The 16472-nt window shown below is 53.9% G+C and overlaps 2 protein-coding genes across 4 annotated transcripts in view; both read right to left on the bottom strand.

Moving 5' to 3' along the window:
* Nucleotides 1–6884, bottom strand: part of mrpl49 (mitochondrial ribosomal protein L49) — a 47431-nt gene extending 40547 nt beyond the window's left edge. Inside the window, exon 1 of the mRNA XM_052044906.1 lies at nt 6783–6884. Within this exon, the coding sequence (XP_051900866.1) occupies nt 6783–6845 (63 nt within the window). The 5' untranslated portion in view covers nt 6846–6884. The remainder of the gene's footprint in view (nt 1–6782) is intronic.
* tm7sf2 (transmembrane 7 superfamily member 2) overlaps nt 1–16472 on the bottom strand; it is a 59153-nt gene that overhangs the window by 28827 nt on the left and 13854 nt on the right. The window contains exons 8-11 of one of the 3 annotated variants that reach the window (XM_052044902.1): nt 15186–15354; nt 13852–13932; nt 10725–10847; nt 8542–10426 (exon numbers count right to left, since the gene is read on the bottom strand). The exons of the other annotated variants lie outside the window; for them this stretch is intronic. Of the exons in view, the coding sequence (XP_051900862.1) occupies nt 10266–10426; nt 10725–10847; nt 13852–13932; nt 15186–15354 (534 nt within the window). The 3' untranslated portion in view covers nt 8542–10265. Of the gene's footprint in view, nt 1–8541; nt 10427–10724; nt 10848–13851; nt 13933–15185; nt 15355–16472 lie in introns of those variants that run through there. 3 annotated transcript variants of the gene reach the window in all.

Here is a 16472-nt window from a genome sequence, read left to right as displayed (position 1 = left end):
GTGGAAAAAGGGGTGAAATAATGGGGCATTTAAAATCAGATTAAACTTCTTTGTCTGTGTAATGAGTTATTAACGTTGGGTGGTCCGTGTAATGTAGTTTGTGAAAGGCCAGTTCTCATATAAACAGAAAGAAAGAGCAAGTTATCTGAGGTTGGATAAGAGTCCTGCAGGCTGCAATGTGCCCACACAGAAGATGCAGCGTTGGAACAGTACAGCACAGTACTGGCCCTTCGGCCCACCATGTTGTGCCAACCTACTCCACGATCAACCTCACCCTTCCCTCCTACACAGCTCCCCTCCATTTTTCTTACATCCATGTGCCTCTCTAAGACTCTTTTAAAATGTCCTTGTCGTACCAGCCTCTACCCCCACCCCGGCAGTGCGTTCCAGGCACCACCACTCTGTGTAAAAAACCTACCTCTGACATCTCCCCTAAACTTTCCTCCACTCACCTTAAACAGATGTTCTTTGGTATTGGCCACTGCCCTACTGGGGAAAAGGCGCTGGCTGTCCACTCTGTCTCTGCCCCTCATGATCTTACACACCTCTCTCAAGTCACCTCTCATCCTCCGTCACTCCAAAGAGAAAAGCCCTAGCTCGCTCAACCTTTCCTCGTAAGACATGCTCTCCAATCCAGGCTGCATCCCGGTAAATCTCTTCTGCACCCTCCCTAAAGCTTCCACATCCTCCTATAATGAGGTGATCAAAACTGAACACAATACTCCAAGTGTGGTCTAACCAGAGCTGCAACATTACCATCGTGGCCCTTGATGTAGCATTTTTCCTCAAGGCTGCATTGGGCCTCATTGACACAATGCAGGAGGCCAAAGACAGACAGGTCAGAGTGGGACGGTGAGTTCAAGTGGCAGGCAACCCGAAGCTCAGGGTCAGTGTGTTGTCCCAAATTACTCAGTTTTGCAGTGCTTGCTGTTCACATCAAGTACAAACAGGTACTTCCAACACCTTCATTAAAGCAGTACAAAAAACAGGTACCGTTCACTTAAGGAGAGTGTGGCATGCTGGTAAGTACCTGTAGTTGGAAGCTGACATGTAACTGGCTGAGGCACTCACAGCTCCTGAGTGCCTCACCAGCTCAATGGAAGGATTCAACATGGAAACAACCGGCTGTTTTGTTTAATTTGTTGTATTACACTTAGCCACAGAGCAATACAGTACGGATACAAGCCCTTCGGCCCAACCAGTCCATGCCGACCACGATGCCCACCCAGCTAGTCCCAATTCCCTGTGTTCGGCCCGTATCCCTCCAAGCCCCACCCCTCCATGTACCTATCCAAGTGCTTCTTAAATGACTCTGTTGTACTGCCTCACCCACTCCCTCTGGCAGCTCGTTCCATACACTCACCACCCTCTGCATGAAAAAGTTGCCCCTCAGGTCCCTTTTAAATCTTTCCCCTCTCACCCTAAATTGATGCCTCCGAGTTTTGGACTCCCCTACCCTGGGGAAAAGACTGTTACTGTCCACCTTATCTGTGCCTCTCATAATTTTAAACATTTCTATAAGGTCGCCCCTCATTCTCCTACGTTTCAAGGAATAAAGACCCAGCGTGGCCAACCTCTCCCTGTAACTCAGGCCCTCTCGTCCTGGCAACATCCTCGGAAATCTTTTCTGCACTTTTTCCCAGTTTAATCACATCTTTCCTCCAACAGAGTAACTAAAACTCAGTACTCCAAGTGCAGCCTCACCAACGACTTATACAACTGCAACATAATGTCCCAACTCCTATACTCAATGCCCTGACTGATGAAGGCCAGCGTGTCAAACGCCTTCTCCGCCACCCTGTCTACCTGTGACGCCGCTTTCAATGAACTATGCACTTGTACTCCTAGGTCCCTCGGTTTTACTACATTCCCTGGTGCCCTACCATACAAGTCCTACGCTGGTTTGACTTTCCAAAATGCATCACCCCACAATTATCACTTCATCACTCAACTTCCTTCTCTGCAAACTCTGATGCCTTGTCAACATTTAGCTGAAACAATACCTCAATGTGGGCACTTTGAAAGTTTAAGGGCAAAACCCCTAAACAAGGGTAAAACCATGGTGTACATGATAATAAACTGAACTGAATCTGAATACAGGACACCACATGGCTGAAGCAAGAAAAGACACGAGGTGAATTTGATTAAGGTTCACCAAGTATGAGATTTAAAAACCTGATGACAATTCTTGATCTAGATTCTAGTGCAGAAAATATTGCAAGGCACTTCACAAAGAGACACCAATTCAGGAAGGGAGAGGTCATGAGAACTGGCAGGGTTGGAGAGATGCATTTTGAGATGGTTTTAAGGGTGGAGTGCTTGGTGGATTTAGTACAATAATTCCTCGGAACACCTCCGGCACGATTATTCTCAACACTGGTGCCCCACAAGGCTGCGTCCTCAGCCCCTTACTCTACTCCCTATACACTCATGACTGCGTGGCCAGATTCTGCTCTAATTCCATCTACGTCTGCAGATGACAGCACCACAGTGGGCCACATCTCAAATAACGATGAGTCAGAGTAAAGGACGGAGATAGACATGGTGTCATGACAACAACCTTTCCCTCAATGTCAGCAAAACAGAAGAGCTGGTCATTGACTTCAGGCAGTGTACATGCTCCTGTCTACATCAACAGTACTGAGGTCAAGAGCTTCAAGTTCCTAGGAGTGAACATCACCAATAGCCTGTCCTGATTCAACCACATAGATGCCATGGCCAAGAAAGCTCACCAGCGCCTCTACTTCCTTAGGAGGCTAATGAAATTTGGCATGTTCCCTTTGACCCTCACCAATCTTTATCAATGCACCACAGAAAGCATCCTATCTGGATGCATCACGGCTTGGTAAGTTAACTGCTCTACCCATGCAAAAAATTGCAGAGAGTTGTGGACACAGCCCAGCACATCACGGAAACCAGCCTCCCCTCCATGGACTCTGTCTACACTTGTCGCTGCCTCAGTAAAGCAGCCAGCATGAGCAAGGACCCCGGACATTCTCTCTTCTCCCCCCTCCCATCAGGAAGAAGATACAAAAGCCTGAAAGCACGTACCACCAGGCTCAAGGACAGCTTCTATCCTGCTGTTATAAGACTGTTGAATGGTTCCCTATTATGATAAGATGGACTTTTGACCTCACAATCTACCTCGATATGACCTTGCACCTTATTATCTGAACGCACTGCACTTTCTCTGTAGCTGTGACACTTTATTCTGCATTCTGTATTGTTTTACCCTGTACTACCTCAATGCACTGTGTAATGAATTGATCTGTATGAATAGTACACAAGCCAAGTTTTTCTCTGGACCTTGGTAGACAATGTCAATAATAAACCAATTCCAATTTCACAGAGAAGGACAGGCAAATAGGGACTGCTAACGTGAGCAGAGAAGAGAAGTTGGAAGTGGCTCTGAAGGTTTACATCAGAAAAACGTGGCACTCAATGGAATACAACCTAGGTAAATTACTGAGCTAGGCTCCAGTGAGGAGGTGCAATCCATCTTAGGTTTAACAAGGGAAGCATGCTGAGAATGGTGGAGACAGGAGTCAGCAGAAAGCAAGAAAACCGCAGATAGAACTGGAGTGATAAGCACTAAAATACAGAAAGGCTGTGGTGCAGTGAGCAGCGTAGTAGGCATCACGTGACATCAGATCTTTTCTTGGTGAGGTAGGAGCCCGTGGTGACTGGTGGGCTGAGGAGGGGTGAAAGATGACGGGGAGGTTGCAGTCCTGATGTAGGGCCTTGACCCGAAACATTGAGAATTCCCTCCCCCAGCCACAGATGCTGCTCAACCCGCTGAGTTCTTCCAGCAGATTGTTGGTTGCATCAAATGACACAGACCTCGAGGTGGACACCATCCCGACGGGGTTGGATAACGGTCATGTTTCGGAGGAACCGGCACGATGGTGGGTGGAATCAACCTCTCCACAAACTTGAATTCTCTGTCGACTCAACGATCCCGGGATACGTGGTATCGGAACTCGAAGAGTTGCAGTAATTCTAGGAAAGAATGGAAACGCCGTGACCGGAGCTGAATGGAGAGAGGCACCAAGGCTGTGAACAATAGCTCTGAACTTGCTGGTGTGATCGAGCAGAGGAGCTAATTTCCTGGGTTTGCTTAGGCTAGTGTGCACTGGGAGAGCTTCGCCCATCCTGCCCTCTGAAATCATTGGCATTGCATCCATGGCCATTAAGACAGCCAATGAACCCTGCAGAGACAATACAAGGTCCCATCGAACAGTGCAGCACAGGAGCAGGCCCTTCGGCCCACCACATCTATACTAACCATGATCCCAATCCAAACTATTCCCATCTGCCTGCACATGGTCTATATCCCTCCATTCCCTGCCTGTCTAAATACCTCCTAAGCATTACTGTGTCTGCTCCTTCCTCTGGCAGCATGTTCCAGGAACCCACCACCCTCTGTGTTAAAAACTTGCCTCATAAAAATCTCCTTTAAACTTCTCCCCCCTCACCTTCAACCTATGCGCTCTAGTACTTGGCATTTCCACCCTGGGAGAAAGACTCTATCTATCCTATCTATGCCCACACCAAGACCATTCTAACGGCAACACACAAACTGCTGGGGGGACTCAGTGGGTCATGCAGCATCAGTGCAGGGAAGTCGACAGTCGACATTTCGGCTCGAAAGCCCCCTCTCATCCCATACCCCTCCCATATCCCTCAACCCCATCCCATATCCCCAACTCCCCCAAATCCCTCAACCCCCTCCCATATCAAACCCTCCCATATCCCAACTCCCCCAACCCCCAAATCCCTCAACCCGCTCCCATACCCCCAACACCCCATACCCCCTCCCCCATATACCCAAAACCCCCTCCCATATCCTGCCAACTCCTCCAACTGCCAAATCCCTCAACCCCCTCCCATACCCACCCCATATCCTCACAACCCCCTCCCATATCCCCCCTCCCCATATACCCCCAACCCCCTCCCATATCCCAACCCCAAATCCCTCAACCCCAACACCCCCATATCACCCCAACCCCCTCCCATACCCCCGCCCCACATACCCCCAACCCCCTCCCATATCCTGCCAATTCCTTCCCTGCCAAATCCCTCAACCCCCTCCCATAATCCCTCCCATACCCCCATATCCCTCCCATATCCCAACTCCCCCAAATCCCTCATACCCCACCTCCCATTACCCCACCCCCATAGCCCCACCCCAACCCCAACATCCCTCAACCCCCACTCCCATACTCCCCAACACCCCCATATACCCCCCACCTCCTCCATACCCCCTACCCCCATATACCCCCAACCCCCCCATCCCCAACACCCCATATCCCCCAAACCCTCCCTACCCCACACCCCCAAATCCATTCCCCATACCCCCAACACCCCCATATCCCCCAGCCCCTCCCATACCCCCCAACACCCCCATATCCCCAGCCCCTCCCATACCCCCCAACACCCCCATATCCCCCAGCCCCCCCATACCCCCAACACCCCCATATCCCCCAGCCCCTCCCATACCCCCCAACACCCCCATATCCCAGCCCCTCCCATACCCCCAACACCCCCATATCCCCCAGCCCCTCCCATACCCCCCAACACCCCCATAATCCCCCAGCCCCTCCCATACCCCCAACACCCCATATCCCCAGCCCCTCCCATACCCACCACCACCCATATCCCCAGCCCCTCCCATACCCCCAACACCCCATATCCCCAGCCCTCCCATACCCCCAACACCCCCCATATCCCACAGCCCCTCCCATACCCCAACACCCCCCATATCCCCAGCCCCTCCCATACCCCACCCCCATATCCCCAGCCCCTCCCATACCCCCCAACACCCCATATCCCCAGCCCCTCCCATACCCCCCACACCCCCCATATCCCCAGCCCCTCCCATACCCCCAACACCCCCATATCCCCAGCCCCTCCCATACCCCCACCCCCATATCCCCAGCCCCTCCCATACCCCCAACACCCCCATATCCCCAGCCCCTCCCATACCCCCAACACCCCCATATCCCCAGCCCCTCCCATACCCCCACCCCCATATCCCCAGCCCCTCCCATACCCCCACCCCCATATCCCCCAGCCCCTCCCATACCCCCCAACACCCCCATATCCCCAGCCCCTCCCATACCCCCAACACCCCCATATCCCCAGCCCCTCCCATACCCCCAACACCCCCATATCCCCAGCCCCTCCCATACCCCCACACCCCCATATCCCCAGCCCCTCCCATACCCCCACCCCCATATCCCCAGCCCCTCCCATACCCCCACCCCCATATCCCCAGCCCCTCCCATACCCCCACCCCCATATCCCCAGCCCCTCCCATACCCCCAACACCCCCATATCCCCAGCCCCTCCCATACCCCCCAACACCCCATATCCCCAGCCCCTCCCATACCCCCACCCCCAATATCCCCAGCCCCTCCATACCCCCACCCCCATATCCCCAGCCCCTCCCATACCCCCCAACACCCCCATATCCCCAGCCCCTCCCATACCCCCCAACACCCCCATATCCCCAGCCCCTCCCATACCCCCAACACCCCCATATCCCCAGCCCCTCCCATACCCCCACCCCCATATCCCCAGCCCCTCCCATACCCCCCAACACCCCCATATCCCCAGCCCCTCCCATACCCCCCAACACCCCCATATCCCCAGCCCCTCCCATACCCCCCAACACCCCCATATCCCCAGCCCCTCCCATACCCCCCAACACCCCCATATCCCCAGCCCCTCCCATACCCCCACCCCCATATCCCCAGCCCCTCCCATACCCCCCCGGTTACCGGAGGCCGGGGCGCGGCGAGGCGGCCGACCCTCAGCAACCGGCTCCAGGCGACGGCCGCCATCCCCGTGCGGCCCGCGCTTGCGCAGTCGGCGAAGGCCCGCCCCGCGGCGTCGGGCGCATGCGCGCAGCGCCGAGAAACGCGCAGGCGGGGCGGGGGGGTGGCCGTTCCGCCCATCACGTCCGTGCTGGCTCTGCGCCTCGCCCGCGGATATTTGTCCCGTTCCCCTTTGTACACGGCGATTAGAGTTGCCTCCACCACCACCCTGGCCGCACATTCCAGGCCCCAACCCAGCCGCCGCGGATAAAAGCTGTTCCCCTTTAGGGACTTTATTCTGTTCTAGTTGTTATTCCTGCAAAAATAGTAAATAAATGTGTTTTTTTGTGAATGCTGCTTATCTGACGCTCTGTGCCTGTGATGCTGCTGCAAGGAAGCTTTTCACTGCATCTATGCATATGACAATAGACTCGACTTTGACTTAATGGTATTGGGATTGGTTTATTATTGTCACTTGTACCGAGGTCCAGTGAAAAACTTGTCTTACAAACCGATCGTACAGATCAGTTCATTGCACAGTGCAGTTACATCGAGTTAGTACAGGGTGCTTTGATGTAGTACAGGTAAAAACAATAACAGTACAGAGTAAAGTGTCACAGCTACGGAGAAAGTGCAGTGCAATAAGGTGCAAGGTCACAAGAAGATAGATCGTGAGCTCAGAGTCCAACTCATCATATAAGGGAACCATTCAACAGTCGTCACAGTGGGATAGAAGCTGTCCTTAAGTTTGGTGGTACATGCCCTCAGGCTCCTGTATCTTCTGCCTGATGGAAAAGAAGAGAGAATGACCTGGGTGGGTGGGGTCTTTGATTATGTTGGCTGCTTCACCAAGACAGCGAGAGGTAAAGACAGAGTCCAAGAAGGGGAGGCTGGTTTCCCTGACACGCTGGGCTGTGTCCACAACTCTCTGCAGTTTCTTGTGGTCCCGGGCAGAGCAGTTGCCGTACCGAGCCGTGATACACCTGGATAGGATGCTTTCTATGGTGCATCGGTAAAAGTTGGTGAGAGTCAAAGGCGACATACTGAATTTCTTTAGCCTCCTGAGGAAGTAGAGGCGCTGGTGAGCTTTCTTGGCCGTGGTGTCTCTGTGGTTGGACCAGGACAGGCTGTTGGTGATGTTCACTCCTAGGAACTTGAAGCTGTCAACCCTCTCGACCTCAGCACCATTGACGTAGACAGCTGCATGTACACCGCCCCCTTTCCTGAAGTCAATGACCAGCTCTTTTGTTTTGCTGACATTGAGGGAAAGGTTGTTGTCATGACACCATGTCACTAAGCTCTCTATCTCCTTCCTGTACCCCGACTCATCGCTGTTTGAGATACGGCCTACAACGGTGGAGTCATCTGCAAACTTGTAGATGGAGTTAGAGCAGAATCTGGCCACTACATCAATGCACTCTGTGCTAACCCAATGTAACTGCACTGTGTAATGAATTGACCTGTACCACCGGTATGCAAGTTTTTCACCGTACCTCGGTACAAGTGACAATAATAAACCAATACCAAGTAGAGTAGAGGGCTGAGGACACAGCCTTGTGGTTTTTGGATATCATGGAGCTTGGGTTGCTCCAAGCCACCACTGTCTTTACTGGTATTTGGTAATAGGGATATTGATTTTAAACAGCCCAGGGTACCACACTGCTGCTGATAATGTTGCAAGGTTTAACCTTAAACGGCAGGGTTAATGATTCAACGACACCAGTATGGTTAAAAGCAGTTCATTTATTTGGCCCCACAAACATAACAGGCTTTAGGGTTAAGATGATAAGTTATAAATACCAGAACAGATTTTGGCCATATTTCCCATGTTCCTCACTTGGTGGAGACGGCACTCACCCAGTGTTAAACTGGGTCAGGTCCTGCAGAGGTCTTACCAACTTTTCCTTACAGAGGGGCAAGGCTCCCAGCTGGCACCGATGTCCCTCTCCTGAGATCCAGTTTGCTATCATTCTCAAGTACAAAAACTGTAAGTTTACAGCAGTTTTCATCCTGATGAACAGCTAATTAAGTGTAAAAAGACACATTTTCCACCTCAACTGATCAGGTAAGTCTGACACATCGTCATTTCTTTTACCTATTATTCTGTATTTTTTTTTAAAAATAGTGTTTTATCCAATTGGTCCAGTGTCTGTGGAAACAGTTCCTCATCTGTTGGCTGTTGATCAGCAGGGACCATCTCAAGGGACTACATTTCAGTTACCTTGGTAACAAGAGTCACACAGCGCAGAAACAGGCCCTTCGGCCCATCACATCCATACTGACCCCTGCACCCATCCACACCAACCCCATTTACCAGCACTCGGTCCGCAGCCTTCTCTGCCCTGGTGGTTCAAGTTCTCGTCCAGAGACTCTGCCTCCACCGCCCCCTCAGGCAGTGCATTCCCGATTCCAACCCCCATCCCCCCTGGGGGGGGGGGGGGGGGAAATACCCCTCCCTTTGGATCCTCTCTAAACCCTCCTTCCTCTCCCCTTAAACTTACACCCTCTTGTTTTAGACGCACCCAGCAGAGGGAAAAGATCCTTACTATATACACCCAGTCTTGCCTTATCTTCCCAACATTGCTCTGATTCAATTCCTCAATTGTCAATGCACGGGGAATTATCAAACTTCTGACATGATTAAAATAATTTGCAAATACACCGTCCAGGACAAAGCAGCCCGCTCGATCAGCACCCCATCCACCCCCCTAAACACTCCCTCCCTCCACCACTGGCGCACAGTGGCTGCAGTGTGCACCGTCTACACAACGCCCCGCAGTTACTCGCCCAGGCTACTCCGACAGCACCTCCCAAACCCACCACCTCTCCCACCCAGGACAAGGGCAGTGGGTGCAGGGGAACACCACCACCTGCAGGTTCCCCTCCCAGTCACACCCCACCCTGACTGGGAAATATCTCGCCGTTCCTTCACCGTCACTGGGTCTGAACCCTGGAGCTCCCTCCCCAACAGCACCGTGGGAGCCCCTTCCCCACACGGACTGCAGCGGTTCAAGGGGGCGGCTCACCCCCTCCTCACGGGGCAGTCAGGGATGGGGGTAAATGCTCCGGAGTATATTTATAACAAAGTACCAAGGTGTCCCGCAAGCCATGTGTCAGTCATGCCATCCCTCACCATCCGCTCCATCGCTGGGTGAACTGAGTGCCCCAACTTCGGTTGCTGATGTGCCTGGCACTAACCCGACCTCACCCAGGGGCAGCAAGACTGGGTACGGGGGGGGTGGGAGGTGATGAGAGCCAGCCCAACGGCCCCAGTGGAAACGCACGCCCCGGAGGCGGCGGCAGGATCGGCCCAGTCACACGACACCAGCTGGGCTCCAACCTCGTGAGCTGACTGGTGGGGCTGGAGAAGGAACGGAGGTGGGGGGGTATTTGAGGGGTGGGGGGGTGGGGAGGCGGAGAAAGCAGACACCCCCTCCCCGCCCTCCCTCAGTACAGGTATGGGAAGATGCGGTAGGGGACGCGGCTGCAGTAGGTGTTCCACGCCGAGCCGTACTTCCTGCGGCAATGGTGCTCGTCTCTGGCCTCACGGTGGATCAGCAGGACGGTGAAATAGACCACGTAGAAATAGGGCAGGACATGGGCCAAACCTGGGGGTTGGGGGGGGGGGGGGGAACAGGAGGAAAGAAACAAGTCAATGAGAGCGGAAGGAACAGCAGTAGGAGGCCATTCAGCCCTTCCCTTTGACAGAGGTGGCCGGGATATCCGCAGAGCCACGACGATGGAGCCACTTCATCATATGAGGTGGGAGGGGGCTGGAGGTCAGACGCGACACCGGGGGCGGTGAGACAGACCGGGTCAACCCCGGACCGGTCCCGGCGATCCTCACCGAACCCTCCCCCTTCCCAGCACAGAACCCACCCCCCCCACCCCCCCGTCAGTACTCACCGCAGGGCAGGGACCACGCCAGCGCCATGATCAGATCTCCCAGGTAGTTGGGGTGACGCACCAGACCCCACCAGCCCGAAACCAGCAGCTGCCTCCCGGTTGCCGTGGGGATCGTCTCCAGGCCTGAAAGCCGGTGGGGTGGGGGGGTGGGGGGAGACGTGTCAGAATTCACTCTTTTATCACCCGACCTCAGCTACACAGCATGCCTGTACACCGTCACCCCTCCTTCTGTCTGTACACCACACCAGCCCTTTTCCGCCTGTACGCCCCACCCCTCTGCCTGTAGACCCCTCTCCCCCCTCACGCCCTTCCGCCTGTACACACCGCCACCCATCCCACTCCGCCTGTACTCTCCACCAGCTCTTTATCTGTATGGCCCACCTGTTTCCCCCCCACCTGTACGCCTTGCTGCCCCTTCTCCCCCTGTATGCCCTGATGCCTGTACGTCCCTTCTCCCCCTGTATGCCCCGATGCCTGTACGTCCCTTCTCCCCCTGTATGCCCCGATGCCTGTACGTCCCTTCTCCCCCTGTATGCCCTGATGCCTGTACGTCCCTTCTCCCCCTGTATGCCCCGATGCCTGTACGTCCCTTCTCCCCCTGTATGCCCTGATGCCTGTACGTCCCTTCTCCCCCTGTATGCCCTGATGCCTGTACGTCCCTTCTCCACCTGTACCGCTCCAAGGTTAGGCCATTGCACCACATGATGAGAGCTGACTGGGCTCTCCAACCTGCCCCTCCCAGACCCACCCCTATACAGTTTGAGACTCTGCCCATGCACTGCTCCCCCATTGCAGACCCTCTGCGCCCCCAACAACCGTCCACAACTTCCTCGCGTTAAAGGCTCCATCCCGTACAACCCACCCACTTGCACACCCCAAGTTTCTCATCGTTGTCCCAAACAACCTCCCCCCTCTGTCCCCCACAAACTCACCCCCCGTCCCGTCCCCGTCCATCCCATCCCGTCCCATCCCCCGCCCTCCCCCCCGTCCCATTGCCTGCCCTCCTCCCCTCCCTCCATTCTACATTCTGCTACAAGGCCGACTGAGCTGAGGTTTTTCCACGGATGTATTCGGGGTGTACAAGGATAACTCGGGAAGAACTTCATTCCCTTAGCAGGGAGCCCAATAACCGAGGGGTGTAGATTTAAGACCACAAACAGAGGGGGGTCAGGGACCCTGCTTGTACACCCTGTAACAAGAAACGGATGGTACAACACCCCCAAAATCAAAGGGCAGTGTCACTCAATCTTTCCAAGCCAGGGTCAGCTACCAGGAGGAAGTTTCAGGTTGGACTCTGGTTAGCCCACATTTGGAGCACAGCGTGCAGTTCTGGTCACCACACCACAGGGAGGGTGTGGGTGCACTGGGGAGGGTGCAGAGGTTCAGCAGGATGGTGCCTGGATTGGACTTCAGTTATGGGGAGAGCTCGGACAGGCTGGGACCACTTTCCCTGAAGTGACGGAGGCTGAGGGTGAGCTGATAGAGGTGTATAAGATTATGAGAGGCTCAGATAGAACCTCTTTCCCGTGGTAGGGGATCTAAAGGGGGCACAGGTTTAAGGGAAATCTGAGGGGTATGTTTCTTACACAGAGAGTGGGTGATATCTGGAACATTACCAGAGGAGGTGGTGGGATCAGACGCAACTTCTACGTTTATGAGGCATTTAGACAGACACTTGAACAGACTGGGTGCAGGAGGACACGATCCTAATGCGGAAAAATGGGATTGGTGTAGATGGTCTTTAGAATTCTCCACCCAGGAGACTGAGTCAATGTATGTTCAGTCAGTGTTGTCTGGAGCACTGTGGGCAGTTCTGGTCACCACACTACAGGGAGGTGGCGGCTGCGCTGGGGAGGCTGCAGAGGAGGTTCGCCAGGGATGGTGCCTGGATTGGAGGGTTTCAGTTATGGGGAGAGATCAGACAGGCTGGGGCTGTTCTCCCTGGAGCGACGGAGGCTGAGGGGAGACCTGGTGGAAGTGTATAAGAGGCATAGGTAGGGTAGGTAGAATCCTTTTCCCATGGTAGAGTATCAAAAACAAGAGGGCGTAGGTTTAAGCTGAGAGGTAGGAGTTTTAAAGGGGACCCGAGGGGATTGTTTGTTACATGGAGAGTGGGTGATATCTGCAACCTGCTGCCGGGGAGGAGGTGGAATCCAAACACACAGCGAGATGCATCTTCTGCGTCGAGTGTACGGGGGGCAGCCCCCAAGTGTCGCCACACTCCCGGTGCCAACATAGCATGCCCACAACTTCCTAACCCGTACGTCTTTGCAATGTGGGAGGAAACCGGAGCACCCGGAGGAAACCCACGCAGACACGGGGAGAATGTACAGACTCCTTACAGACAGCGGCAGCTACGTTTAGGAGGCATTTAGACAGGCACTTAAATGGGAAAGGCAATAGAACCACGAGAAAACCCACAAGGAGATAAAACCAGAGAGATCACCCAGAATCACCCTAGGGAATGAAAAGACTGCACCGTTAACCCTGTAAAGTTCTCCTTCCCAAGAGCTGGGGGCTTGTGCCAGAGTTGGGAAAGCGGTCTCACAGGCCAGTCAAGCAGCAGGCTGCACCGAGACTCCTCAGATGGCACCTTCCAAACCCACCACCTCTGCCAGCCGGAGGAACAAGGGGCAGCAGGTGCAGGGGGACACCACCCCCGGGAAGTTGCCCTCCCAAGCCACACCCCATCCCGACTGGGAAACATACCCGTCACTGGGTCTAAACCTGGGAGCTCCCTCCCCAACAGCACCGTGGGGACACCACACCCCAAGGGCTGCAGCAGTTAGCCAATTTGGAAGCCAACCAGTTAGCCAACTGGGAAACATATCGACGTTCCTTCACCGTCACTGGGTCTAAACCCTGGAACTCCCTCCCTCCCCAACAGCACTGTGGGGGCACCCACACCTCAAGGACTGCAGCGGTTCGAGAAGGCAGCTCCCTCCCACCTTCTCAGGGGCAACTAGGGGTGGGAGGTTAACCACTGGCTCAGCCCACATCCCTTGAAGGAATATACACGAGATCAGTGTAGATGGGCAAAAAGGTCAGTATGGACACGATGGGCCAAAGGGCCTGTTTCTGTGCGGTCCTACTCTGTGATCCCACCACCAAACTGCAGACTACGTACCCACCACCTTGGGATCGCCGGGGTTCCTGCGGAAAGCGTTCTTCTGCGAGTTTGCGCTGCGGAAGATGTAATAACCGAGAGCTGCGGTGGAAGTAAACGGTGTGAGCGATTCCAGAAGAACAAAAGCAAAGAGGTTCCGGCAAGAAAAAAGTTATCACAGGGCCACAGTCAACATAACAACTCATCGACCCGAGCCATCACGAAGGCAGGCAGGCCAGCGGCTCTACTTCGTTAGGAGTTTGAGGAGATTCGGTCTGTCACCAAAGGCACTTACACATTTCTACAGATGTACAGTGGAGAGCATCCTGACTGGTTGCATCACCGCCTGGTATGAAGGCTCCAATGCGCAGGATCACAAGAGGCTGCAGAGGGTTGTAGACTCAGCCAGCTCCATCACGGGCACAACCCTCCCACCATCGAGGACATCTTCAAGAGGCGGTGCCTCAAGAAGGCGGCATCCGTCACTGAGGACCCTCACCACCCGGGACATGCCCTCTTCTTGTTACTACCATCGGGGAGGAGGTACAGGAGCCTGAAGACCCACACTCAACGATTCAGGAACAGCTTCTTCCCCTCTGTCATCAGATTTCTGAACAGTCCATGAACCCATGAACACTGCCTCGTTATTCTTCTGTTTTGCACTATTGATTTATTTTTGTAATTTGTAGTAATTTTATGCCTTGCACTGTACTGGCCACAAAACAACACACTTCACATCATCCGAGTCAGTGATAATAAACCTGATTCACGCAGGGTCTGAGCGAGAGCACGAGGAGCAGTGTGGACAGTTTTGGTCACCTTAAGAAAGTATGTACAGGCCACAGGGGGAGTGGGGTGAAGGTTCACCCAACAGGTTCCGGGGATGGGGTGGGTTTGCTCTTCGAGGAGAGGTTGAGTCGACCGGGACTGGATTCTCAGCAGATTGGAAGAACGAGAGGAAATCTCCTCGAAAATTACAAAAGGCTTGAAGGGCTCGTCAGCGTAGCTGCAGGAAGCACCACCTCCCGACTGAGGAGCCCAGCTCCGCGAGGAAGCACTGCCACAGTTTGAGAATAAAGTCTCGGCCATTTAAGACAGAACCAAGGAGAAATTTCTTCAGTCACTGAGTTAAATCAAGACCAAGATTGGTAGATTTCTAGACATTTGGGGGGGGGGAATGGCACTGAGGTCAAAAAACTGCTGTGATCTAGATGAATGGTGGAGCAGGCTTGATGGGCCAAATGGCCTCCTTCTGCTCCCAATCCTTATGTAGGTAACGCTTTAGGGGTCAGAGGAAGGTTTTGGAGGAGGGGAGGGGAGGGGAGGGTGGAACAGAGGGTCATAGATATACCTACCATTGAGGAGGACGATGGCGATTGCCCCTGGGGTGGAGAGCTCCTGTGGGTGTGTCACCAAGAAGTGGGCCTGCAGGCTGTAGGTGAAGGGGACCCACGTCAGGTCCCCAAAGGCCAGCATGAAACCGAAGCCGTCGTTGACTATGTCCATCGTGGTCAGGACTGCTTCCTGCCGAGAAGCCACACGTTAAAAAAGGCAATTAGCTGGGCAGCCCTCGGAGCACGGTACACCAGCGGTGTAGACAGCCGGGGAGAGAAGAAGGAGTTACGTGGAAGACTTGAAAATAACGAGAGAGACTTGGTCACTCTGAGGCTGAAGGGACGATGTGAAGTGGGGTCACATTTGGTTAGTGTCAGTGCAGGGCCCTGGGGAGTGTTGTAGAACAGAGGGACCTTGGAGTTCAGGGACACGGTTCCCTGAAAGTGGAGTCACAGGTAGACAGGGCGGTGAAGAAGGCGTTTGGCACGCTGGCCTTCATCGGTCAGGGCGTTGAGTACAGGAGTTGGGAGGTACAAGACGTTGGTGAGGCCGCACCTGGAGTATTGTGTTCAGTTCTGGTCGCCCTGCTATAGGAAGGATGTCATTAAACTGGAGAGAGTGCAGAAGAGATTTACGAGGATGTTGCCAGGACTCGAGGGACTGAGTTACAGGGAGAGGTTGGCCAGGCTGGGACTTTATTCCTGGAGCGTAGGAGACAGGTGATCTTGTCAAATCGAATCATGGGGCATAGATAGAGTGAATGAACTCAGTCTTGTTCCTCAGGGTTGGGGAATCAAGAACTAGAGGGCACAGGTTTAAGGTGAGAGGGGAGAGATTTAATAGGAACTTGAGGGGCAACTTTTTGTTTTACACTAAGTGTGGTATCTATGTGGAATGAACTGCCAGAGGAAGTGGTTGTGGCAGCTACAGTAACAAGGTTTAAAAGACAGTTGGACTCTGTCTCTGGGCCTGTACTCGGTGGAGTTCAGAAGGATGAGGGGGGATCTCACTGAAACCTCCCGGATACTGAAAGGCCTGGACAGAGCGGACGTGGAGAGGATGTTTCCATCAGTGGGAGAGTCCGGGATCCAAGGGCACAGCCTCAGAATGAAGGGACGTCCCTTTAGAACTGAGATGAGGAGGAATTTCTTCAGCCAGAGGGCGGTGAATCTGTGGAATTCGTTGCCACAGACGGCTGTGGAGGCCAAGTCATTGGGTGTGTTTAAGGCAGAGATTGACAGGTTCTGCATCGGTGAGGGGGTTCAGGGTTACGGGGAGAAGGCGGGAAAATGGGGTTGAGAGAAAAA

The sequence above is a fragment of the Pristis pectinata genome, chromosome 38 (assembly GCF_009764475.1).
Source record: "Pristis pectinata isolate sPriPec2 chromosome 38, sPriPec2.1.pri, whole genome shotgun sequence".
NCBI classification, from domain to species: domain Eukaryota; kingdom Metazoa; phylum Chordata; class Chondrichthyes; order Rhinopristiformes; family Pristidae; genus Pristis; species Pristis pectinata.
Note: the sequence above shows the minus strand (reverse complement) of the source record. Positions and strands in the feature narration are given on the sequence as shown.